Source organism: Moschus berezovskii, chromosome 19 (assembly GCF_049115385.1).
Source record: "Moschus berezovskii isolate FMDL1 chromosome 19, NW_MosBer_1.0, whole genome shotgun sequence".
NCBI lineage: Eukaryota > Metazoa > Chordata > Mammalia > Artiodactyla > Moschidae > Moschus > Moschus berezovskii.
Window position 1 is genome coordinate 42,970,202 of NC_142478.1, and position 25,696 is coordinate 42,995,897.

At 38.1% G+C, this 25,696-nt stretch overlaps 1 protein-coding gene across 13 annotated transcripts in view; it reads right to left on the reverse strand.

Annotated features, from left to right (window-relative positions):
* RAPGEF2 (Rap guanine nucleotide exchange factor 2) overlaps positions 1-25,696 on the reverse strand; it is a 265,728-nt gene that overhangs the window by 11,313 nt on the left and 228,719 nt on the right. For 12 of the 13 annotated variants that reach the window (XM_088828045.1, XM_055405066.2, XM_055405062.2 and 9 more), the window contains 14 exons: positions 21,662-21,814; positions 21,233-21,397; positions 19,004-19,111; positions 18,711-18,914; positions 18,502-18,610; positions 17,786-18,032; positions 11,904-12,061; positions 11,055-11,295; positions 8,735-9,118; positions 6,511-6,722; positions 6,295-6,418; positions 5,660-5,683; positions 4,351-4,574; positions 2,530-2,730 (listed from right to left, as the gene is read on the reverse strand). In XM_088828045.1, the coding sequence (XP_088684171.1) occupies positions 2,530-2,730; positions 4,351-4,574; positions 5,660-5,683; positions 6,295-6,418; positions 6,511-6,722; positions 8,735-9,118; positions 11,055-11,295; positions 11,904-12,061; positions 17,786-18,032; positions 18,502-18,610; positions 18,711-18,914; positions 19,004-19,111; positions 21,233-21,397; positions 21,662-21,814 (2,554 nt within the window). The remainder of the gene's footprint in view (positions 1-2,529; positions 2,731-4,350; positions 4,575-5,659; positions 5,684-6,294; positions 6,419-6,510; positions 6,723-8,734; positions 9,119-11,054; positions 11,296-11,903; positions 12,062-17,785; positions 18,033-18,501; positions 18,611-18,710; positions 18,915-19,003; positions 19,112-21,232; positions 21,398-21,661; positions 21,815-25,696) is intronic. The other variant, XM_055405067.2, reaches the window with a different exon arrangement.

Below are 25,696 nucleotides of genomic sequence, written 5' to 3' on the forward strand. Positions count from 1 at the left end.
AACAGAATCCATTAAAAAAGGAGGAATGAAATTTAACCAAGATTTAATCCTTCATTTCACCTCACGTAAGTGTCTGATACTACTTTTAATACAATCTTTTGAAAATCATTTTTCAAGCAATCTTTTAATTACACGTACAAATAATAATATACACAAGATACATGAAAACACTAGTTACACTAAAGCTACATGAATGAATAGCTTTAATTTGGAAAAAAAATTCCCAGACAGCATCACACACAGAATGAAAAAGTGCTGCCTGTGAACAATGTAGATGGATGTGAAGATGCTATGCCTTAGAAAACTCCGTTCCACTCTGAAAGTACTTTGATGACAAAGACATTAAAATAAAAAATGCAGGAAGGGGGACTTCCCTGGCAGTCCAGTGGCTAAGACATAGCCTTCCAATGCAGGGGTTGCAAGTTTGGTCCCTGGTCATGGAGCTAAGATCCTACCTGCCTCATGGCCAAAACACCAAAACATAAAACAGAAGTAATACTGCAACAAATTCACTAAAGACTAAAAAATGGTCCACATCAAAAAAAATATTTTAAAAAAATTGTAGGAAGTATTCAGAATAAAACTTAGTCATGAATGGGGGTGGTGGGTGAGCTAAGCAACTCTTAATATTTTATATTATGTGACTTTAAATGTTTGTTAAACTCTCTTAAGAAGACACATGACTATTTGATCCATATTCCTGAAGCTCATAAATTCAAACAGGCCTAAAAATATTGAAGAGAGAGTCTCCTTGGGAAAGGGGGGGGATGACTCTCTATTAGGTGTGCCTCCATGTGGAGTAACAGGCTGTGTCCATAAAAGAAGCAGAAAAGAGGCAATAGAGGTTGGCTTGCAGAGGACTTAGGAGTACAAGGATATTCATAACAGGGAAGTTGGAAGGATTTCCCTGGAGGTCTAGTGGTTAAGATGCTGCACTTCCACTGCAGGGGGCTTGGGTTCCATCCCTGGTAGGGGAACTAGATCCCATATGCTACATGGTGCAGGCAAAAAATAAATAAAATTATATTAAAAAAATAACAGTGGACAAAGGAACATTAATTCAGTTTGTTTGTGATAGAGGCAGCAAAACAAATATTTCGAAGAGGAAAATGTCCCATAAAGGGGAGATATTTCACTTTTCCCCAATTCAACAAATGGGACACCTGCTGATCAGGAGGAAGGAGCCAGTGACAGAGTACTCATGACAGAGCACATGTCACAGAGCACTCGTGACAGGGCACACAGAGCATCGAGGACTCCTGCTTGATGCATGGACAGCCTGCAGCCGGCCGGGAACTATCCCAGTTACCAGTACCCTATTCTATCAAGAGTCAACTCTTTGCTGCCAGTTTTTTTTTAATTTCTTTCCTTTTATTGTTTTCTGTCACACAGACATACACACACATATATATATACAGACAGAAAAAAGAACTAGAACATTTTATGAAAAATAATTTTGTTCCATTTACATAAAAGGACTAAATTAGTCCATACTTTATTTTTAATAGGAAAGATAAAGCTCCTTTAACTGGAGTTGACTATTTTCCTCCCAAGTTAGAGAATCGATGATTCAACAAATGAGAGTTACGCCTCCAGTCAAATCATTTCACTTAGAAATATTCTGCCTAAATTCCAGCAACTCGTTGATCAAAAGGTTAGACTAGTTTAAATAAGGTATATGGGCAAAGCAGCTTCTGTGCTTGCTAAAAGTTAAATGAGTAAAAAAGCCTCATGGCCTGCCTCTGCCCCCATTGCTATGACAAAGGAGCATGACTGAATGAGATGCTCTATAAAAAACAGTCCTTCCCACTAGCAAAAGTAAAGTTTAACTTCATGAACATTAATGTCTTATTAAGAGGGGACCATCAGGGAAAACTCAGGTATATCAGATGAAGTTACCCAAAATAAGCACTGTTCCCTAATCTGAGAAGCAGGTGGTGAATGAACAGTGCCAAAAGGGCATGTGGGTTGTTTGCCTTTTTGTGGTCAAGCTGTATGAGTTGTTTGTATAATTTGGAAACTAAGCCCTTGTCGGTCACATTGTTTGCAAATATTTTCTCCCATTCTGTCAGTTGTCTTTTCATTTTGTTTATGGTTTCCTTTGCCGTGTGAAAGCTTGTAAGTTTGATCAGGTTCCATTTGTTTATTTTTGGTTTTGTTTCTGTTGCTTTGGGACACTGACCTAAGAAAATGTTGCTACCGTTTATGTCAGAGCATATTTTTGCTTATGTCCTCTTCTAGGAGTTTTATGATGATAGGTCTTATGTTAAAGTTTTCAAGCATTTTTATTTTGAGTTTATTTTTATTTGTATGGTGAGAGGGCATGTTCTAACCTCACTGGTTTACATGGGGCTGTCCAGCTTTCCTAGCACCACTTGAAGAGACTGTTTTTTTCCTAATGCATATTCTTGACTCCTTTGTTGAAGATTAACTGACTGCAGTAATTAATCCAACTTTGCAATTCAACAATATTTCAAAAAAAAAATAAATAAATGGGAGAAAAAAGAGGGTGAGAATGGAGTCACCTACCGAAAGGTGGGAGGTCCTTTACAGGAACTTTCTTCCGTGAAGGGTAAAGGGACACAGCGGGAACCTGCAGTCCCTGGTTGAGTTTGTGTGGTGGCTGCGGCGGCTGGGGCTGCGGCTGTGCTTTCGGCTGCAACCCCGCTCTCGGGGCTACTGGGGAGGTCTCCGATTTGACAGGCTTTTTGTCACTGGGATTCTTAGGCACTGGTAATTGTTTGGTTTGAAAATAGAACAAGAAGTTGAAGAGGTTAGTGGCCACCACATATGAGATAATTATAGAACTGCATGTGCGTTTTCTGCAGTTAGAATACAGAAATGTGTATCATTTTTCCTGTTCCTCATAAAAAGGATAGAAACAAGGGCAGGGGGAGAACTTTTGTTACAGAAAAAAGGCACAACAGGACAAGATTTCCTTTATGAAGCTAGCCATCTCAAAGGATGATTATACTATTAACTACCACATTTAAAAAAAAAGTGTGGATAGGTTAATGTAAGTATGTCTATAAAAACCCCAAAGATATTATAAAATTGTGAGAGGAAAATTGTTAGAAATTATTTTCCTAAAATGGTACCCCAAATTCCATGATATGTTTTAAGCTAATAGATAATATTAGCTACAATCTTTTTACTACCAAATTCTCTCTCCTATGGGTTAGAATTATCTACGTGGCTAACAGCACTCAGCACTGCTTGAGTATTATACTGAGTGTATAATTCCACGGCAGATAGAAGGCAAGCCAATTTAACAGCGCAATCAAATGCTGTATTTAAAGTGTATTAATATTCAAGACAACTCAATGACATATTTGACTTCCTCCATTTTACACACATAAAGGAGCTTAAATAACCTGCCTAAGGTGACAATTTTTAGGACAAGGAACAAACAGGATTTTAACTCAGACCAACCTGACTGCTGAGGACAAACTCTTCACCATGATACATGGTGCTTTTATAGTACCTGGGTAAATCTAATATAATAACCTGAATCTTCTCAATTATCCAACATTTAAACTCTGTAGAAGGTATCTTCAAACTTGCTCATTGTTGTTATCTAGTCGCTAAGTTGTGTCTGACTCTTTGTGACCTCACGGACTGTAGTCCACCAGGCTCCTCTGTCCATGGGATTCTCCAGGCAAGATTACTAGAGTGAGTAACCATTTCCTCCACCAGGGGATCTTCCCAACCTAGGGATCGAACCTGTGTTTCCTGCATTGACAGGTGGATTCTTTATCACTGAGCTACCAGGGCAGCCCTGCTGCTGCTGCTGCTGCAGATCCCAAAGTGTCCTAAATGGAAAAATGCCTCTGTCTTACAAATACAAATGCCAAGAAAGCAGCGCCCATTTCTCACCAGGCCAGATCTATGTATTAGGCTGAGCTATGGTTCCCTGTGGAGCAGACTTCCTATCTTACGTGGGAGCTGAACTGACTGCTGGGTGCCTTCTTGGCTAAGGGGTAAGAGGCAGCTAGCACACCTTGCTCCGTGCCCCTCCGAGGCTGCCCATCACTTTGCAGGTATCTTTGTGAGAAAACAAGGGATGGGAATGGGAGATGCATCCGCCCATGTGTCCCTTGCCTATACCCTGGTGGCATTGGGATGAAACCAAAAAGCCAGTCACCCTGAAATAGTCTACGGTGTTGTGGTCTCCACGCTAACCCCACTGGACACAAGCCCAAGCCCAGGACTGCGCTGTGCGCTATAATTACAGGAAAGGCTGGCGTGTCTCAGGATGCTATGTGCCCCTGCACCCTTCCCTGCTGTACTGGCACAGGAAACCTATCTGCATTCCAGCCGAACCTGCAGCCACTTTAAGGAGAAACTCACATGTGTTGGTGGCCGGCTCACACTGTAGGGATAGCGTCTGAAGACTCTCCTCATCCATCTCGAGCTCCAGATTGGACAGGTACTGCTTCACTTTGCGAGCCATCTGGGCATCTTCATATAGCTTTTTGGCATTGAGAAAGGAGCTACGACGCACCCGCTTTTTATGCCCACCTGTCTGAGCAACATCTAGCACGGTTGCGTTTGTACTACCCTGGCTGAGCGACCTGGAAGATGAAAAGGCAGAGATGCAGCTCGCTCCAGCACAGGGTCACCGTACCCACAGGAAACGTGCCACGACTTCTCTAACAGTCTAGTTCAAAAGGCCACATGCCTCATTCTGGTAAGTAAACTGTCACAAAGGAATATAGAATCATATCATATTCATATAGATTAAAACAACATATAGATTAAAATGATTTTTTTCAAATTAAAAAGAATTCTACATACACTATATGTATACATATATGTTTGGTACTTGTTCTTTTTGAACTAAAAATTCTACTTTTTTGCCTCTAGAAAGCATCCAAGGCAGTTCTCTTGTAGAACCCAGCAATTAATAATTATTATATATAAAAGCTCATGCAAGAATACACAGTTACAATAATTAAGAGTGACACTAAATTTATTTCTCCTAAAGCGGATGTCTTACATAGATTTAAGGAAATTTACCCACAATGTTCACAATTGTTTTCTTATTGCTTGGGTTAAGTGTAGTGAGTTTTTCGAGGAATATGGTCAATTTGTTAATAAAATGGTCATGCAAATATAAAAACACATGTACAGGAACTAGCATATGAGTTGTTAAGAATTATTTTTGAAAAGGACTGGTTTATAGAATGAAAACAGTAGTTAGTTGAGCTGCAAGAAATTTAGTTTTAACATGTAGGGGCACCTTCTGTATTACATAGATTCACTTCACAACAATCTGTGCAACAGTATTTAAATTGCACAATTTTCCCTTCTAACATCCTTTCTCCCCTCACCCCAGGTTAGACTTTTCTCATTTCAAAACACACAAATTGTATTAAAATTAAATCTTTTTGAAAGCTCAGGAGTAAGGCCTGGCCTGTGGTTCCCCAGAACAGTCATCAATCATTTCACAGCTCTCATGGGTCATGACCTCAAAAGCAAAAGCCCCAGTAGATTAAACTTGAAGTCAGTTTGCCAACTGAAATTCTGCTAGAGCAAGAGGGTTAAGAAAAAAAAAAATGCAAAAATGCAAAGCATCAGGAAACACAGCGGGTAAGAAAAACACAATGCCATGAGCAGGATGAGAACTGTGTGGGTGTGCAGTGCCCCCACCACTTACCCCAGACTCCTCCACTTCTTCTTCCTGTAAGTGAGAGCCGTGGAGGTTGAAGCATGGGTGTAGAGAGAGACAGAGAGATCACAAGCTCAGAAAGAAAGGACCAGACTTCTGGATAAGCAGTACTAGAAGCCCACAAGCCATAAACTGCATGATCGACTCACGCACACACACAACTGGACCAGCAATAGCTTTCTAGCTCAAAGACAAATAAAAGTAAATATTCTGTTGTAAAGACTTTTTGTTCTCTCCTTTGCTGGACTCATCATTTTTGGCTACACTGACAGCTCAATCCATTGTGTGGCTAGAGACAATACCACTTGGATCATTTATATATTTTAGTTCACACTATCAATTATGCCTTTTAGCTCTGCAAATCAGCATTCTGAAAAATAAGAATAGTTGTGTCTCATGGTCAATGAAAAGTGTCTGAGGGACAAACTGTTTTCACTGACAGCCCAAAGTGCACCAGATGTGGAATCAGACAGTCATTCTGAATTACAGCTCAATGGAGATTCTGTATACACCCTGATAAATCTCGCCACAGATGGATGTATTCAAAACCTTCTCTCATTGATTAGGAAGCTCTAAGCTCAACCTTCTCTAACCCCAGGAACACTGCTGAGGGAGATACTCACCGAGTCCTGAACATGAGGGCAGGGTCCATGTTCACAGAGGCCATTCGGCCAACGTGACGTATTTCTTTTGCGATCATTCTTAGCTTCTCAAAATTGACCAGCCCGTCAACCTTGGAGTCATTCCCTGCAATTGGTAAAGAAGGAAAAGGGAATCACATGGCATTCACCCTGTATTTCCACTGGTGGAGACAGAAACCATCCAACTTACACATTTACCTTCGTGAAGGAACGTAAGATCCTTCTTGATCACTGGGAACAGGGGGATGATAGGAGGCTGCAGGTTCTGACTGTTGAGGACATTGCGGTATTTCGCCATGTTTCTGGAAGGATCAAACAGGTCTTGGAGATCTTGAAACAGCTTTTCATATTTATTGGGAAGTTTCTCCCAGGTAGTTCGCAGTCTTGCCACTGGCGCCAGGTTTAGGCCACTGAGAGGGAAAAAAGAAAAGTGGTATAAAATTAAATGACTCGTCCTGTTGAAGGACAGTAAGAATGTACTGCATATTTATTAACACAGAACACTTCTGCATGCATGCTGTGTATACACAGGAATGTACAGGATTCGAAGGACTATTAATAATTCTGGGTAATGAGAAGTGAAGATGGAAGCAGGGACAGGGCCTTGGAGTTTTCCTCTTTTTCCGTTTATAGCCTCTGGTCTGTTTACTGTAGGCAGTACTACAATGTCAAGTGTCATGAGAGCAGGGCTGTGTTTCATCGCTTGATCTCCATACATAAAGTACTTGGCACCAAGCAGTCATTTGATAAAGCAGAGTAACAAATATCCTGTGACACTGGGTCATTTGTAGAGATGCGGATGGACCTAGATAGAGTCTGTTGTACAGAGTGAAGTAAGTCAGAAAAATAAATATCATACGATATTGCTTATATGTGGAATCTAGAAAAATGGTACAGGTGAACCTAGTTCTAGGGCAGGAATAGAGATGCAGATGGAGAGAACGAATGTATGGACATGAGAAGGATGGGGATGAATTGGGGGATTAAGATTGACATGTATTAATAAACACTACCATGTGTAAAATAGAGAGCTAGTGGGAAGCTGCTGTATAACACAGGAAGTTCAGCTCTGTGCTCTGCGATGGCCTGGAGGGGTGGGATGGGAAAGAGGGGAGGGAGGTCCAAGAGGGAGAGGATGTATGTATACTTATGACTGACTCACTTTGTTGTCAAAAGTAACTAACACAATGTTGTAAAGCAACTGTACCCCAATAAAAACATGCATATACATATATATATATATCCTATAGTAATAATTTGAAAGCTACAAGAACAATAATAGTATGATCAAATTTCTAGACAGAAAAAATGACTAATTTAATCATCAGCATCAATTTTGCTCATTGTTTCGATCTGTATTTTTTTCCAGCCTTTAAGCACTTAGAGGAGAAGAAAATTAACATTTACTAGGCATCCATCCGCCTTGTGCAACTGATGGAACACTATACACATTATACCATTTTGGGTCATTGTTATTTTATACAGAAATAAATTGACATTCAGAGAAATTCAAATAACGTGCCCCAAGTCAGAGAGCTAAAAAAAGATGGCAAATACAGATTTTCCAGGCTTTAAATCAGCATACAAGGTTCTTTTTTAAATTGAAGTACAGCTGATTTACAATGTTGTGTTAGTTTCAGGTATACAGCAAAGTGATTTGCCATATATATCAATACACTCACACACACATACATATATATCTGTTCTTTTTCAGATTCTTCTGTTACAGGCTATTACAAGATACTGAGTATAGTTCCCCATGCTATACAGTAGGGCCGTGTTGTTCATCTAGTTTAAATATGTTAGTTGCTCGGTCGAGTCCAACTCTTTGTGACCCCATGGACTGTACCCTGCCAGGCTCCTCTGTCCATAGGATTCTCCGGGCAAGAATAGTTGAATGGCTTGCCATTTCCTACTCCAGAGGATCTAGTCGACTCAGGGATCAAACCCAGGTCTGCCTGCATTGCAGGCAGATTCTTTACCGTTTGAGCCATCAGGGAAGCCCATTTTATATATAATAGTGCATGTATTTTAAACCAAACTCCTAAATTATCCTTACCTCACCTCTCTCCCATTTGCTAACCATAAATTTATTTCATATGTCTATGGGTCTACTTCTGTTTTGTAAATAAGTTCATTTACACACACACATATATATATATATTTAGGTTCCACATATAAATGATACCATATGATATTTGTCTTACTCTGTCTGACTTTACTTAGTATGATAATCTCTAGGTCCATCCATTATAAGAGACTTTAAATAAAGGGTTACAATTAGGATTCAGAGAAAAAGAATTATTCCATATGACGCAATTAAAAAACTACTACACGCCTATAAATTGTATGGCTTTCCTGTATTGATATATATTTTTTAAACTGCAAATTGAATCGACTCTTACGATGAATGTGCTCTCACCTGATGATCGCAAACATGGAGTTAAAATTCTTGCACTCCCTACAGTGCAGAGCTATCTTGATGAAATGCTTAATAATCTTCATCCTCTTCAGCTGGTTTGTCTCCCGCAGAATCTCGGATGCTACCCAAAACGTCTCCTGGTTAATGACTTCCTCGAACGTCTTCAGGTTGGCACAGCTGGTTTTTGATTTGAGCTTGAATAAGTCATCGATGTACTCAGTGGGCTCGATGTTGCGGAAAAGCTCGAAGTTGCGCATGGAGAGCTGTGTGGCCACCTCCACGGTGCTGAGCTGTAGCAGCGAGATCTGGCTCTCTCGCAGCAGCTCCTGCGCATCCTCGTCCGAGCAAAGGGTTTCCGTCTCCATGTTGTTTTTCAAGTAATACCTGTGAGAGACACAGAATCCAAAGCCTGAGCAGCAATCTCAAGACATTCCTGGAAGAATGGCGCTGCCTACAGAACAGCAATGAGAAAGTGCTGCTGAACGATGCAGGGACTTTGCTTGGCAGACAGAGGAGGCAGTGGCTCCTCAAACGCCAGACCACAGAATCCCATCCAGAAGCCATCCCATCCATAGAAACAAACACATCACACAGAAATGCATTTGTATCACCTGCAATCCATTTTCTACTACTCTTCCTTCCTTCTAGATTATTTTATCTTTTTTTTTTTTTGGCTAATAAGGACAGAAAATAACTGAACTTAGAAAATTGGTTTAAATAAGGAAATGGGATCCAAGGAAGGAAGCGGGAATCTGACACAGAGTGACCGCTCTGTTCCCCGGAGATTCTCTGTGACTACTGGTACACCCAAGTTCACCTGTTTATTCAAATACTAAAGAAATCTGTAAGCCATTTCCCTCTATTTGATGCTATGAGGAGAATGATCCTAAGATGACTTTCGAATATCTGATTTTCAGAAAAACCCTACATATAAGTGGGGTGTGTGTTTTTCTGCTTGTCACATGATGAAACAGAGGCTCAGAAAGATGAACACCAGCTGCAGAGAGAGAACTCAGGGTCAGCGCGCCTTTCTCTTTGTCAGCAGCATGTCCAAAGAGAATGCAGATGTTTACTCTGTGATTTTTTTCTTTTTTCTTTTTACTGATTTTATAGAAAGATGCTTTCTTAAGCCAGACCCCACAAAGGGAGAAACAGAATGAGAATTGTGGTCCTGTCAAACTGGCCTTCTGCATATTTCGCCAAAGCTGATGTGACAGAAGACACAGACCTCAGGGCTTGACAGTCATAGATGTTCTCAGCTCTGATTACTCACGAAGCCCATGATGTGAATCCATTTATAATTTTGTTGAGCAATGACTGCGAATCAGGACTCTGCACCTCAGTGGAGATTTGGAGAACTCCATCATGATCACAGACAGATAAATGATATTTAAATGATAACAAGAAAAATGGACACTACCTACCAGACTTGGGGCTGGCAATAAAGTGAAAGTGAAGAACAGCAAGAAAGTTATAGCTGACAGCAAGAAAATAGAAGTTCTGAATGAATTATATCAAGTTTAGATGTTTAACACAAAAAGCAAGAATACAATGAAACACTCATTGTATTCTCATATGATGAGAATGTATTTTCTCATATGATGAGAAAAAAAGAATGTGATTTATGAAAACACTCAATTTTCAGCAAGTACAAAATCTAGTCATTATACGAAAGCCAAGACATAACTACTTTTCCAAATTTCCCTAATTTGTGATTTGAGAATATCAATGGAAACACCATTTAAGAGACTGACAAAACCATTTGAGAGGCTAACAAAATCCCATACAATGTTTTCCTGCAAATACAAGGCAGCAGAAGACCAAGCCCTGAAGCAACTAAGCTTTGGTTCCAGTGTTAAGAAGCATATTTCATTAGTGTCATGAATAATAACAGGCAGCTTTAGCCAACCACACTGTCATAGATATCTCTACCTAAACAAATGAAAGTCCTAGAAAAGTCAGGTAGGCAGAAGCAAATGACACAGGAAGGTGGAAGGTGTGTTATAAATGTGCATCTTCCAGAAGAAGGCTGTGCCTTTCTGCCAGCCCTGTGTCCTGATGGGAGCATGAGCCCTGGTGAGCAGCAAGAACGGTCAGGTCACAGCACCCTTGTTTTGCACAAGTTCCTAAGAGATCCTTGTGAGGGTCAACAGTCTACTGTGTGCATTCCCTTTGATATGGCAATGCTCAGTGAATGAGGAAAATCTTCTTTTTAATCTTCAGGGATACTTATTTAAAAAACCCTTGGAAAGTGTTCACCGGCCTTTGGTGTGGGTTTGGGGCGGGAGGTAGAGAAATCCAAAGGATGAATAACGTCTACCTTCCACTCAGCTGTATTCTGTCAGCAAGTTTGGAAAGCTGATCTGGAAGCCTTCTTTGCTTGATCACTCCCTCTGGTGTGACAGAGACTTCACAGAGCGAGTACTGATCTGGGGTGGCGGTCACGGCAAACTCCCGGATGGCCTGAACGACCACTTCCTTCGCTGTAGTGTCCTTACTGATCATGATGTATCGGCTTTGCTGGTCAGCCTTGAAAACCCTTAGCACTTGATCTGGCAAGTCTGGTGGAAAGAAGAGTCATGTGTCAGTAGAAAGGATTTCAGTACAGTAATAAAATTAAACAAAGCAATGTGAAAAAAATTCTTAGAAAAGATAATGCTAAACTTCCATCTCTCCCTTCCAACAACAATTCTTCTTCAAAGATTGATTCAGTCAACATACAGGCACACTGAATGAACACATTTGCCCTAGGATAACCAAATGATCCACAGACAAACAGATCAGATCACAATAGCAGCAGTTAAAATTGTCAAGTTGGCAGCAGAAAGGAAAAAATTTAAATCTAAAGTTCATCTTTATTATATTGAAAAATCCAGGAAGCTGATCTAAAATATGCCTCTTACTTTTTATTTAATATGACCTGGTAATATCTGCATGGTACCATGTTAACTTCATTTTACGAAAGGGAACATCTGAGAGATCCATTTGCTTGTGGGTCTGAGTAATGGTAATAATAAACAACCCGGTTCCAACTGTTTGAAATTTATATTTATCATGACTTTTAGCATCTGACAGAGTCCATGCCAAAGCAAGAGAGATACATATAGCATTACCATTACATTAGGGGGAAAAAAAGATAAAAAAACAAAACTATATGAGTGGTGCTCACCAGGAGTAGCACTGAAGTCTAAAATGCGATGATGTGACTGCAGTAAGTCAGGATTACTGGACGATAAGGTTCCGCTGACAGGCAGTGCAGTTGGGATGTGCTTAGTCTGTCTTAATCCTACTATACTGTCATCTTGAGACTGACCAATCCCGATATCACTGAACCAAGAAAAAAGGTACAAAATAAATGATCAGCAAGGTAAAAAGTTATGACTCAGCAATATATAGTGCACACAGATAAGAAATAAACCATATTTCAGAATACTAGCAGTTAATGCACAAATATTAATAAATTTGATTGTAAATTACAAAAGCAACTACTGCTTGTGTATCCAGCTCACTTATGTTTCTCTAAAACTTGTCTTTTTAACTAGATAATCATAATGAGTATGAGTAGTTTCTGAGTTACAGACATATATTTAAGAAAAGATAAGCCCGAGTTAGTCATGGAAATAGTTAAGAAAAAGCACATTTTAAGAAAGGCATTTAGTCACTCAAATGATGACTTCTGCCTCAGAATGATAAGTTGTTTTATAATCTTATCTTTAAGAACTGAAGAAATTGAGTAAAATGAATGGAGGAAAAAAAGTCCAAACTGTCCCAATTTCATCCTCCAATGTTTCAGAGAGATAAATGAGATCATGATAGAGTCAAATGTAAAGAAAGCCTGACACAGACATTACTTCTTAATTATATGGAGCATAAAAAAGTAGTGGTGCATGGTGACATTTCTTGGCACCAAAGAAGAGGCAGTGGAAATCCAATGACTCACTTTTACTTTTAACTCTCTACTTAAAATTTCTAGTTCTAGATTTAAGCTCCAAGAGAAGTACTGCTTACTATTGATAGCTACAAACTCACTTCCATTTATAAAAGCCTGGGCATAACTCTTGAAACATGATTTAATAATACATAAAAACTATTTCTAGATTTGAAGGGCTGGCTATTTCCAAAACAAAACATCAGAATAAAGCAGTAAGCACAAATACAAAATTAACTAGAAAACAAGCAAATGGTTATAGTTCTGACCAGTTTCTATAAGTACCTTGAAATGAAGAGAAAGAAGATCATACTAAGGTTGAGACATAAATCAAGGTGTCATAAAATTAAGATGCAGCATCATTAAATTTTTAGACATGACAGCTTGATCATAATACCTACTACCTACCATTTTTAATGGCTGTGCAAAAAAAAAAAAACCTAGCAGCATTCTTCCTTTTTATTTGGGAGAGAAATGGAAATTACAAAGGCAAATAAGTAAAGACAAGACTCGGGATGATTTTAGTATAAATTCATTAAAACTCATATGTAAACATGGTCCAGAGATCCCACTCCTGGGCATATATCTGGAGAAAACACCAATCTGAAAAGACATATGCACTCCATTTACATTTACATTGCAGCACTATTTACAATGGCCAGGACATGGAAACAACCTAAGTGCCCAAGAACAGAAGGATGGATAAAGAAGACGTGGTATATAAACACAATGGCATATTTCTTAGCTATAAAAAAGGATGAAATAATGCCATCCGTAGCAATATAGGTGGGCCTAGAGATGAACATACTAAGGGAAGGAAGTCTGACAGAGAATGACAAATCTATTATATTGCTTATGTCTGGAATATAAAAAGAAAATGATACAAATGAACTTATTTACAAATCAGAAATAGATTCATAGATATAGAAAACATATGGTTACCAAAGGAGAAAGGGGAGGGGGAGGCATAAATTAGGAGTTTCGAATTAACATATGCACACTACTATATATAAAACAGATAACAAGAACCCTCTGTATATAGTACAAGAAACTATACTCAATCTCTTATAATAACCAATAATAGAAAAGAACCTAAGAAAGAATGGATACACAAACATATATACATATAAAACTGAATCACTTTGCAATACACCTGAAACTAAGAAATATTATTAATCAACTATATTTCAATAAAAATTTTAAAAATTCTTAGCTATATTCGTAACAAAACTATATTTCTATTTAAGTACATAGAGGCATGTGTATATAGACAAAAAGGATTAATGTTCTGTGAAACATTAAACATTCACATTTTTGGTGGAATTTTATCTTTCAACCTTATAAAGCAGCCTTTACTGCCCAAAATATGAGATATCATACAGGACTCGAGACAACTGCTGTGGACTCGGGCCAAAGACAGAGTCAGCTGGGCTCCTGCTGGGCAGATGCTGTCAGTACTGGTCAGACACTCTGGGCATCCCCCAAAGGTGGCCTTCTTCAGACTCGTTTCCCAGCAACACGTCACACCCAACATGGTGATCTAACACTCTACTCTCACCTGTCTCTGCCATCCACAGACACGAGAGTACTCCTGGATTGCAACTGTGTTAAAGATCAGGCTCAGAAAGGCCCACCTCTGAGTGCAGGCTCTTCCTGCTGGACCCCTCGAACTCTCTCATTGTTACTGAGATTTTTTTGATCTTGGTTAACTTTGTTTGTAGTCTGTTGGCTTATTCTCTCTTTCCTCTGGGTTCAGCAGTCTTTCTCCACTTACTCAACAACTGGACCTGAGCTCTACGGTCCTCTACTGTCCTACCCGCTCTACTCATATCCTTCTCCCAGGCCTGTCCTTGCCAGGTGGCCACCGTCTGGCACCTTAGCTTCTGTGATACTGATAATGTCTGAGAGAGAGAGAGAGGGGAAAAAAAAATGTATATCTAGAATATTCATCTGCTTGACTACTTTGATAAGCTTTGTTAGAAAAAAAAAAATCTTTGTAAACATATGCTGATTATTAGGAAAGATTTGCAATTTTCAGGCAAGAATACTGGAGTGGAGTGCCATTTTCTACTCCAGGGCAGGGATGGAACCTGCGTATCTTGCATCTCCAGCACAGGCAGTCAGTCTTTACAACCAGCACTACCTGGGAAGCCCCAAGAAATGACTACTATTAAATCAAGTCTATGTACCAACATAAAAGATCCTACAGTCTACTGAGCCTTCTTTTAAATATAATTATTCTTTTCAATTATATTACATATAGATGATTTCAAATATTTTTCATAATAAAATGTTTATTTTTATTGAGTTACAACTGCTTCACAATGTTGTGCTAGTTTCTGTCATACAACAAAGTGAATCAGCCATATGTACACATATATCCCCTCCTTCCAGGACTTCCCTCCCCCCACCTGCCACCTGCCACCCTGCCCTCCCCCATCCCACCGGTCTAGTTCATCAAAGAGCAGAGAGATCCAAATTTAAACCACAATGAGGTACTGTAAACTCACACCAGTCAGAATGGCCACTATCAAAACACCTACAAACAATAAATGTTGGGGAGGATGTGGAGATAAGGGATCCTCTTGCACGACTGGTAGGAATGTAAACTGATAAAGCCACTATGGAGGTTTCTTATAAAACTAAAAGCAGAGCTACCATATGACCCAGCAATCCCACTACTGAGCAAATACCCTGAGAAAACCATGATTCAAAAAGACACATGTGCAGCCTCAGTGTTCACTGCAGCAGGATTTACAATAGCCAGGACATGTCCACTGAGATGAATGGATAAAGATGTGGTCATAACGAAATGTTTAAATCAGTCATATATGTTCTTCAATGCAAATTATTTAAGATGTCTCCTCAGTGCTTCCAAATCAACAATCTATTTATCATCCTTTTTTCTTTTCCCTTTTCTAGATTTTGAGTATCTTTCCAAATACACATAATAATGTGATACATCCAAATACACGTAATAATGTTATACACAGTATTCTCATCCTGTGTCCTTTGCCAATACCCTGTAGTAGGGATGGATTTCATCTCAGCTCTTACATGTCACATTTCTATTAATACTCACCAGGGTCACGCTGACTTGTGTTAGATTGTTTTAAAGGTTCATATTTAACTCATGGTCAGATATAACTCTAAGTTTTTTTTAGTTATTGTGCTGCTAATAATTCTACATTTAAGTAATTTTCTTATCCACTTAAAAATGAGTTTTTCATTATGAAGGGCGACTTAAAAAATCAATTTCTATTTTCTGTAATGCCAGCAGGCCTAATCCACTGTCTCTTAGAAACTTACTTGGTACAAACACACTCTCAAGTCTATAAATACTGCCATTGTACATACTGCTTATCCTTAGGACTCTGCTGTAGCCATTTCTAGCTAATATGAAAGCATCAATCATTATAGTTTAATAGGGACACAAGTTTGACATTCAATCCACTAACAGCATATTCTAGAACACAGCTCTCTAATCTTTGTATGAAATTTTTATCAGAATTAGAAAAAAGACTCAATAAAGTCTGAACAGTTATATGTATTGCTTCTTTGTAAGACCTATTAGATCATGAAAGAAAGAAAAAAAATAACCCTTATGTTTTCAAGTTATCTCATATTACTGTAGTTAGAGGAATATATAATAAATAAATTTTGGGCACCTGTGTAATTTAATATTTTAAAATTTTTTGACTGATGGTAATTGGGACGCTTACTCCTTGGAAGGAAAGTTATGAACAACCTAGATAGCATATTAAAAAGCAGAGACATTACTTTGCCTACAAAGATCCATCTAGTTAAGGCTATGGTTTTTCCCGTGGTCATGTATGGATGTGAGAGTTGGACTGTGAAGAAAGCTGATCGCCGAAGAATTGATGGCTTTGAACTGTGGTGCTGGAGAAGACTCTTGAGAGTCCCTTGGACTGCAAGGAGATCCAACCAGTCCATTCTAAAGGAGATCAATCCTGGGTGTTCATTGGAAGGACTGATGCTAAAGCTGAAACTCCAATACTTTGGCCACCTCACATGACTCATTGGAAAAGACTCTGATGCTAGGAGGGATTGGGGGCAGGAGGAGAAGGGGATGACAGAGAATGAGATGGCTGGATGGTATCACCGACTCGATGGACATGAGTTTGAGTGAACTCCGGGAGTTGGTGATGGACAGGGAGGCCTGGCGTGCTGTGATTCATGGGGTCGCAAAGAATCGGACACGACTGAGCGACTGAACTGAACTGAATTGGGATTTATGGGGCTTCCCAGGTGGCTCAGAGGTAAAGAATCCACCTGTCAAGCAGGATGTGTGGGTTGAATGCTTGGGTTGGGAAGATTCCCCTGAAGGAAATGGCAACCCATTCCAGTCTTCTGGCCTGGGAAATCTCATGGACAGAGGAGCCTGGTGGGCTCAAAGAAATGGACACAACTTAGTAATTAAACCACCACCACCAACTGAGGTTTATAAAACATCCTCAGACCTAGAAGAAGCTAAAGTGAAGTAAAAAGTGAGCAAACAAGCAAAGTTTTAAAAGTGTGACACTTGCAACTTTGTCTGGTATGAGCTATTGGTATACATCAACAGCCAAGAAGAGTTTCAAGAATACACCTGACATGCTGACTGCAGAGCCCACCAGGAGGAAAAACAGGAGTTCTGTGCTTGGTTGGTGACATCTTGTCAACAGTTAAGTAACTGATAACAGGAGACAGAAGCAAAAAGAGAAAGGCAAGGGTAGATAGTAGCAGCTGGGAGCCACAAAGACTTAGTGGGCAAAAGCAGATGCTGATGGTAGAAAAGACACCTAGAAACAAAGAAACAAGGGCAGAAGCAACCCCATCATGCCACGGGGGAGACAGGAGTAAAGTCACATTCTTGCTTTTTAGAAGTCCAAATGAGAAATAAAATAGTTCAAACAAAGAAATGCTAACTATCTCTAAGAAGATTGGAGGAGGCAAGCAAGTGACAAAAATGGGATAAACACAATTGTCCAGTTGCTTCTAAGATAGCTCTGCCATAAAAGCTGAAACAACTTTTACACTCCTGAGTAAACATTACATCATTACCTTCACTTGTTATTTTAACACAATAATAGAATGCAGAGAAAATTTATACAGACACTTACTTATATGGTTTCTGTGGCAAGATACTGATCCGAGTCTTGTCAAGTATCTTTTTGAGCTTGTTCCTTCCCCCAACAGTGTTGGCTTTGCTTTTCTTATTTACTTTTTCAAGTCCTATCACTTGCTCTACATCTACAGCGAGATCTGGAATGGAGTAGCGACTGGCCTTTTTGATGTCTCCAATTTTAGGGAGGTGAGGGGCACCATTTCTCTTCTCTTCTGATAATCTTGTTAGAAGTTCTTTAAATACTAAAAAGGAAACAAACACCAAAAAACATCCATTATTGGAAATCTGAATAATTCAAAGACAACTACATAACTTGGAAATAGATACTAAGTATAGACTGCAGTGATCAAACTGTAATCCTGTAGAAAAACACTCCTACAAGGAATGAATGACACCAAGAATCTGTTTTGTATGTTTTCTGCCACTTCTACTCAGAGTAAGTTACAGGTATTTATTGACAGATTTTTATTCTTTACAGATATTTAAAATATTTATCAATAAAAACATCAATAAAATTAAATGTTATGGTCCTCAAGTAGGCTTTTATTTAGATTTAATTATATGCTTATATAATTAACTCTGTATGCATTTTACTATAAATTTTCAATTCTTATGATGCTTGAATTATAAGCAATGACTTTTCATGGTTAAGACATAAATGTTTTAAAAAAAGACCAAAAGAAGAAAAATGAGACTATGCAAAAAACTTACCAAATAAATTGGTTTTCACAGTGATAGATAAATGTGTGTTATTTCTAAGAATTTCCATGGCTTTTGACAGCTGAATATTTTCAAAGTTTTGACCATTTACTTCTAGTATCTAAAAATGAAGTTATATAATTAATTTCAGTTTCCCAATTGACTGAAGGAAAAGAAGACACCAGTGTTTACCATTGTGTTTGCAACTAGAAATACCATACCTGGTCCCCTCGTTTCAAGCCTGCTTCTGTTGCTTTGCTAGCTGAATCTACACTATCAACAAAGATTCCAAATCCTTTCTCTGAGCCTCCAAGTAAGATAAAAGGCAAAGGAGCTTCTCGGGATGGTTTCGTTAGCGTCATCAATCTTCTTTTTGCTTTAGCTGCACATGCAATATTTAACAGCCTTAGATGTCCACCCATTTTCTACAAGAGTTCAAAAAGAGTGGTTTCAAGGATGGGCTGAATAAAAGGAACTTAAAGCTGTGATTAAAAAAAAAAGTCACAAGTATTACCTCTCTTTCCAGATTATTTTCAAATTCTTCTAGAAATCGAGTCATTGCAGGATCTCCTTCAAAGTCATTGAAGTGATTATTCACCCACAATAATACTACCCGTGTAACCTGAAAAATCAATTAATTTTTAATAGGTTTTCTTCTTTCCAGTGCTAAAGATTTGTGGTTAAAGTCATTGCAAAAAAAGATATCCAACAAACAATTTACCTAACAACAATGAACAATAAAAACAATAACAAAACCTTTAGATTTTATTGATGAGGATAACTTTCTGAAAATATATATTAATACTTTAAATGTGGACTTTATGTTGAAGGATGGTAATTAACATATATCTTGCTTACTCTCAAAATATATTTGAAACAGGTCACAACAAAACTAAAGGGAAAAAAAGAATCAAAATAAATTAATACACAAGAAGACAGAAACTTTAACATCTACAATTCTGCAGGAAAAATGAGTTGCCTTTTCTTACTCTGCTTACATATTTTCACTGAGCCCTACACCTTTATACATCACAATACACACACTCAGCTATGGAACATTTGCTTTATACCAGCAAGAACTGTGCAATCTTCATTAGACTGTAAGTTCCATGAAGACAACCTTATCTGTTATGTTCTAAGGGTATCCTTAATATTTATAACAACACCTAGCTCAGAGTAAACTCTCAATAAAATTTTACCAAATGAAAGGAGTATAACTGCAACTTTAAATTTAAAAGCACTTGTTTTATTTTATATGAGTTTAACTTTCTCAGCCTTGAATAATAAGATCAAAGAAATTTTCCGTAGCATTGTTTTCAAGCATTAACTAACTCTTAAAGCGGGAAAATGAAGTATGCTATTCTAGCAGGAAAGAAACAGATGTGACAGTATGCACTTAATCTTTAAACTACCATTAAAATATTGTTTACAGTTAAATACAGTGAGACAAATTATAGTATATAATCTGAGTAAACACTCAGGAGTCAGGTTGATATTTACATTAATTTTTGTCACTTATTATCACTATTGATCATTTTTCAAGTTGAAGAAACCAAGATTATTGTCTCCCCTGAAACTATATCCTTAATACCTGACCTTTTCATATAATTTAAATTTTGTAGCTGAGAAGCCACCTTAAAAGTCTACTAGCCGTATTCTAGGTTAGAAAAACGAGATTTGTAAATCATGACTCAAATACTCCAACTACCGCCACCAGTATCTTTAAGATGCAGTAAGAGATCGCTGTGAGCCAGACAGCATTCTGTTATTCATCTTTACAACAACCCCAAAAGGACACAGATTACTATTTTACAAATAAAGAGATGAGTGGAAGGAGAAAAATGGCAGAGGAAATACTCAAAGCAGGTTTTACAGCAGAGGACCTTAGCTGAGGTCTTCTATGCCTGTGACTCTCAGATGATGACATGAAGAGCATCACTGTACAATGACTGCTCTCAGGCCAAGGGGTAGTTAGCAGCAGGACCAGCACTGGAGCTGGAAGCCTTTTGCTGTTTGTCCCCAGTTCTGGGTTTCCCAACCTGCCTCTCCCATGTTGGGCCTCACAGAAACAAGGCAGTCATATGGAAGGAGAAATGAGCACAGGCTGGTTAATTCTCAAACCTCACAAGTCTGGGAACTTCATCACCTCTCTGGCCTTGAAAAAGAGCCTGACACAAGAGCTAGTGAAGAGGATCAGTTCAGAATTAAAAGACAGGGCAGCACCCACCGACAACGGTTGAGAGGAGATGCTGTTTTGGGGCAACTGAGCACCAATGTGGTGTACACTGACCAGCTACTGAAGCAGAGGATGCACATTTCCAAGGAACCCAGGTGTTTGGGGGTTGTGTTTTAATAGAATTTTCAACAGAACCAGAGTCTAAACATTTGTTGAGGGGAAAGGAATTGAGATGGCAGAGGAGGAGGACATGGAGCTCACCTCCTCCCAAAAATACATCAAAAATACATCTACATATGGAATGATTCTCATGGAAAATCTACTGAAACATTTGTTGTCCAGTGTATTGGCCTTTGTGTTAAAAAAGAAAATTCTAGGGCTGAACTTAGAATCTATAACAAGCACTAGTATTTGTAGCATCCCTTTTCTTTTGCTTAAAAAGTACATTCTCTTAACCCACCAACATAAGTCGAACATAACTGGTGTAACAATCATATATATTAAAGTTCTTTAACTTTATATCTGAATGTTTCACATTTGAAAGGAAACTAGAACGTATCTTCCAACCTTATCCCTGAGGCTCGGGTCATTAAACCACTCCAACAACTTTTTGCCCACTTCCATCGGGCTACAGAGAAAAGTCCTATAGGTCAACAGGAAGTCTTCTATGAACGTTGGATCCACCACTGAATGTTCTTCCACCAAATGCATCGTTAACCTTTCTGAGGTGCCCTGTAACAAATCAAATGTGTCATAAGCATCCTGCATGCATGGCATCTACACGTACCTTGATTTCAAATCTTCAACTAAGATGAACTGGGTAATAAGATACACGATAATGAATAAGACGGCTATTCATCACAGAAATTCAAAGATTCTTTACAACTGATACATTTAAGAGAAGTTACACTGAAAAATGAGGACGGGGCATCCTAAATCATCACAAGCGATACTACCAAAACCCTCGTCCCTCGGGATGTGGCATGTCTGTCTCACCTTGATGACAATGTGCCCCTTTCTTGTTCCAGTCCGATCGAGCTCTCGGTGTTCCTTCACCATGACGATCTCTCCTTCCTCTTCAACTTTTTGCATGTTCTTTTCTACTTGGTTGAGGATACGGCAGTAATCTTGCTGGGCTATGCAGACAAACTAGAATAAATGTAAGTCACACGTTAATGATGAAGTGCTTGCAAGAGACCTAGCAGCGCTAATGATTCAGTGTTTTAAATATTTAGGACTGACATTTTCCACGTCTTTCCCATACTTTCTAAATGAGCTCGGTAATGAAACTTCATCAGACTTCTCTGCTTTTTAATGCATTTCTTCCTTGGTCAAGAAAAGTTTCATTTTTAGAATAATTATATGTAATTTATATTAAAAATCCTAACAATTAAAAAAAATCAGAAGACAAAATTAGAATATTCCTTCCTCATGCCCCTTTTGTGATGACTAGAAAACACTAGGGGAGAAGGGTGGACTCTTAGGACACCTAAAAAAAAACAAAAAAAAACCCATAGGATATATATGTGTGTGTATACATATACCAGTACTATTGCCTAGAAAATCCCATGGATGGAGGAGCCTGGTGGGCTGCGGTCCGTGGGGTCGCTAGGGGTCGGACACGACTGAGCGACTTCACTTTCACTTTTAACTTTCACACATTGGAGAAGGAATTGGCAACCCACTCCAGTGTTCTTGCCTGGAGAATCCCAGGGACGGGGGAGCCTGGTGGGCTTCCATCTATGGGGTCACACAGAGTCGGACACGACTGAAGTGACTTAACAGCATACATATATATATATATCTAGATATATGATTTACTTTGCTGTACACCTGAAACTAACACAGCATTGTAAATTAACTATATACCAATGAAAGTTAGAAAAAAAGTGCATATCCTTACAACTGTGGTCAGTCAGTCAGTTCAGTCGCTCAGTCGTGTCTGACTCTTTGTGACCCCATGGACTGCAGCACGCCCGGCCTTCCTGTCCATCACCAACTCCCAGAGTTTACTCAAACTCATGTCCGTTGAGTCAGTGATGCCATCTGATCATCTCACCCTCTGTTGTCCCCTTCTCCTCCTGCCTTCAATCTTTCCCAGCATCAGGGTCTTTTCAAATGAGTCAGCTCTTCATATCAGGTGGCCAGAGTATTGGAGTTTCAACTTCAACATCAGTCCTTCCAATGAATATTCAAGACTGATTTCCTTTAGGATGGACTGGATGGATCTCCTTGCTGTCCAAGGGACTCTCGAGTCTTCTCCAGTACCACAGATCAAAAGCATCAATTCTTCGGCACTCAGCTTTCTTTTTAGTCCAACTCTCACACCCATACATGACTACTGTAAAAACCATAGCCTTGACTAGACAGACCTTTGCTGGAAGTAATGTCTCTGCTTTTTAAGATGCTGTCTAGGTTGGTGGGCAGAGCAGCAAAAAACCTTTGGAGAGAGTCTATAGGTGACTGTTTAATTATCTGTTAGGCTCATGGTCCTAACAGAACAGAAGAATATGAAAAGAATTCAGAATAGAAGGATCCAATAATGGATTTTAATCCAGTCCATCAGGACAACTGCTGGGCGGTGTTTCTGGTTTAAGAATTGTAATGTGCCACCTGAATCCAGGGGACTAAGCTAAGGAACCACCACTTTTTTTAAGCTGTGACTTTCTGTTTTACTATCAGTGGGGAGGTAAAAAACTGGGACTGTCTGGTGCTTAAGAAATCCTAGCCTGCTAATCAAATCATGACAGAATTGCTTTTAAGAAGAAATTCTCTTAACTGCCCCCATCCTGCCTCACTGCGGCTTCTAGGGCCAGGTTAACTGATTCAGACATGAACTTTATTACCTCTCACTATGGAATCCTGAGAAAAGAACCTGTGGGTCTTATTTTGCATCTGAAAAGGGGAAATAATCCTAATAGCACCAGCCTCAAAGGATTGTTGTAGAGGTTTAATGAAATAATCCAGGTAAAGCTCCTCCACTGTGCTAGATACATAATATGTGATTGATAGATTTTTATTTATTATTTAAAAATAGATGTAAAAACATAATTATCACTTAGTGGGTTTTAATAATTTGAAAAGATTTTGAGAGCAACAATTTTTTAAAAGATAATTTTAATAAATGATATCGAAATTCAAAGATATCCATGCAGTAGATATTATAAATGTGTGATTATATTATAAAAGAAATCAGCCTATAAAGTGTTCAAAAAGATCTACAAAGGAAGCCACATACTTTTTAAACTCAAATCATTATTCCTCATAACTGATATTAAGGTTAATCCTTGGTCTTAAAGAAGAAGTTAACAAAAACGTGCACATCAAGCAATTACTCCTCCATGACCTCAAAGATAAAAAAATTCAGGACTCAGGGCAATCCATTTAATTATATTTCTTAGTAGTTTTAAAGAAAGTGAAGAATGAATTCCAGAAATCCCTAATTATACAAAGTAACCAGAAGCCAGTGAGGAGGCAAGAATAGATTTTTAAATTAAAATTTTTGTCTTCTCTGAATTTTGAATAATTTATTCTTATTTTAGAAATCATTTTTAGGGTAAGTCAAATATACTTCAATAAAATGTATATATTTAAAATTGCAAAAAAATCATTTAGGAATGAAGGAAGAATGAACATTTCTTTTCTCCTTTAATGTGAAAAGATTAAAAGAGAGGGAATAGATAAATTATAGCATATGGCAGATAATAGATGCTACAGTCATCTAAAGTCATGTTTTCAAACAACATCTAAACTTTCAGCTCAATATTCTTGATGTTACATCGTTTTCTATAAAATTTTAAACCAAATATTGTAATAATGATTTTAATAGTGATGATGACATCATTATTATTACATTGTGGCTGCCTGACAGGAACTTTCTTACTTTATCCTCCCAACCTCCCATGGCATTCATGGGATGCCATGAAGGTGCTATTATCCCCACTGCACAGATGAGGAGACAGCCATACCAACATCATGCTAGTCTCCCAATGTCTCATAAGTATGTGCTTGCTAATTTAAAATTACATACATGCATATAAAAATTGTGGAATATAACAAAATCAATTATTATTACTTTCTAAGAATTACTTATTTTTAAATGAAAAATGACTATTTTTAATGATAAATGGTACCAATCACAAAGGAGAATGATTATTTCTGAGCAATGCAAATAACAAGCAATTTTCATTGTTTCATATACTTTTCTATATTTTGCATACTTTCTGCATAATCAATAAAGCTTTTTTGCAGAAGTAGCAGCAGCAGTAGTTCACACGGAAGAAATAGCACACTACAACATTGCTTCTTCCACTAAGCTGGTTGATATAATCTCACTAATTTTTTTATTAGTTTAGAATCAAAAAGTTAAAATTCAAAAAGCACAGGCTTTTGTTGTAAGTAATTACGGATAGCTAAGTAAAAATTTTCTAATGCCAAAAACTACCTCCAAACTCGTATCTTTAACACTGACCACAGGTTTGCATAAGTTTGAAATACGTGGTTCTTGCTTGAAAAATATTTTTAATTATTTTTCTTTTTACAGGGCAGCAAGTTGTTCCCAGAATCTCCAAATAATTTTAGGTGTTCTTTCTTATACTCAATTTTAGAGAACATAATTATATTGTTTATCTCTTAAAAAAGAAATATATCCTTAAGTTAAAACAAGTAGAGAGATAAAAAGAAAATGCATTTTGAAATGTACTAAAATTAATCCTCTTGACTAAGGACTTAAAGAAATTAGAATAAATTTGATTTGAAATTCTTGTCTAGACAGACATTTTTGGCATTTCTTCTGCAGCAAACTGAAATACCATCCAAAAATGAAAAAAAAAAAAAGGAATCCAAAATTGAATTTCCAATATGGCCACACAGCACTGACAATCACAAAAGAAATACACTTTAGATGAAAACATTAATTATTTAATTAGCAAATTTATTTTTGCTCTAAGAAATTTTTAGATATAACATTAAATTAAAAGAAAAAATAGGTATGATAAAGACAGTTGAAAATCTGAGTTGCCAGCAAAGATC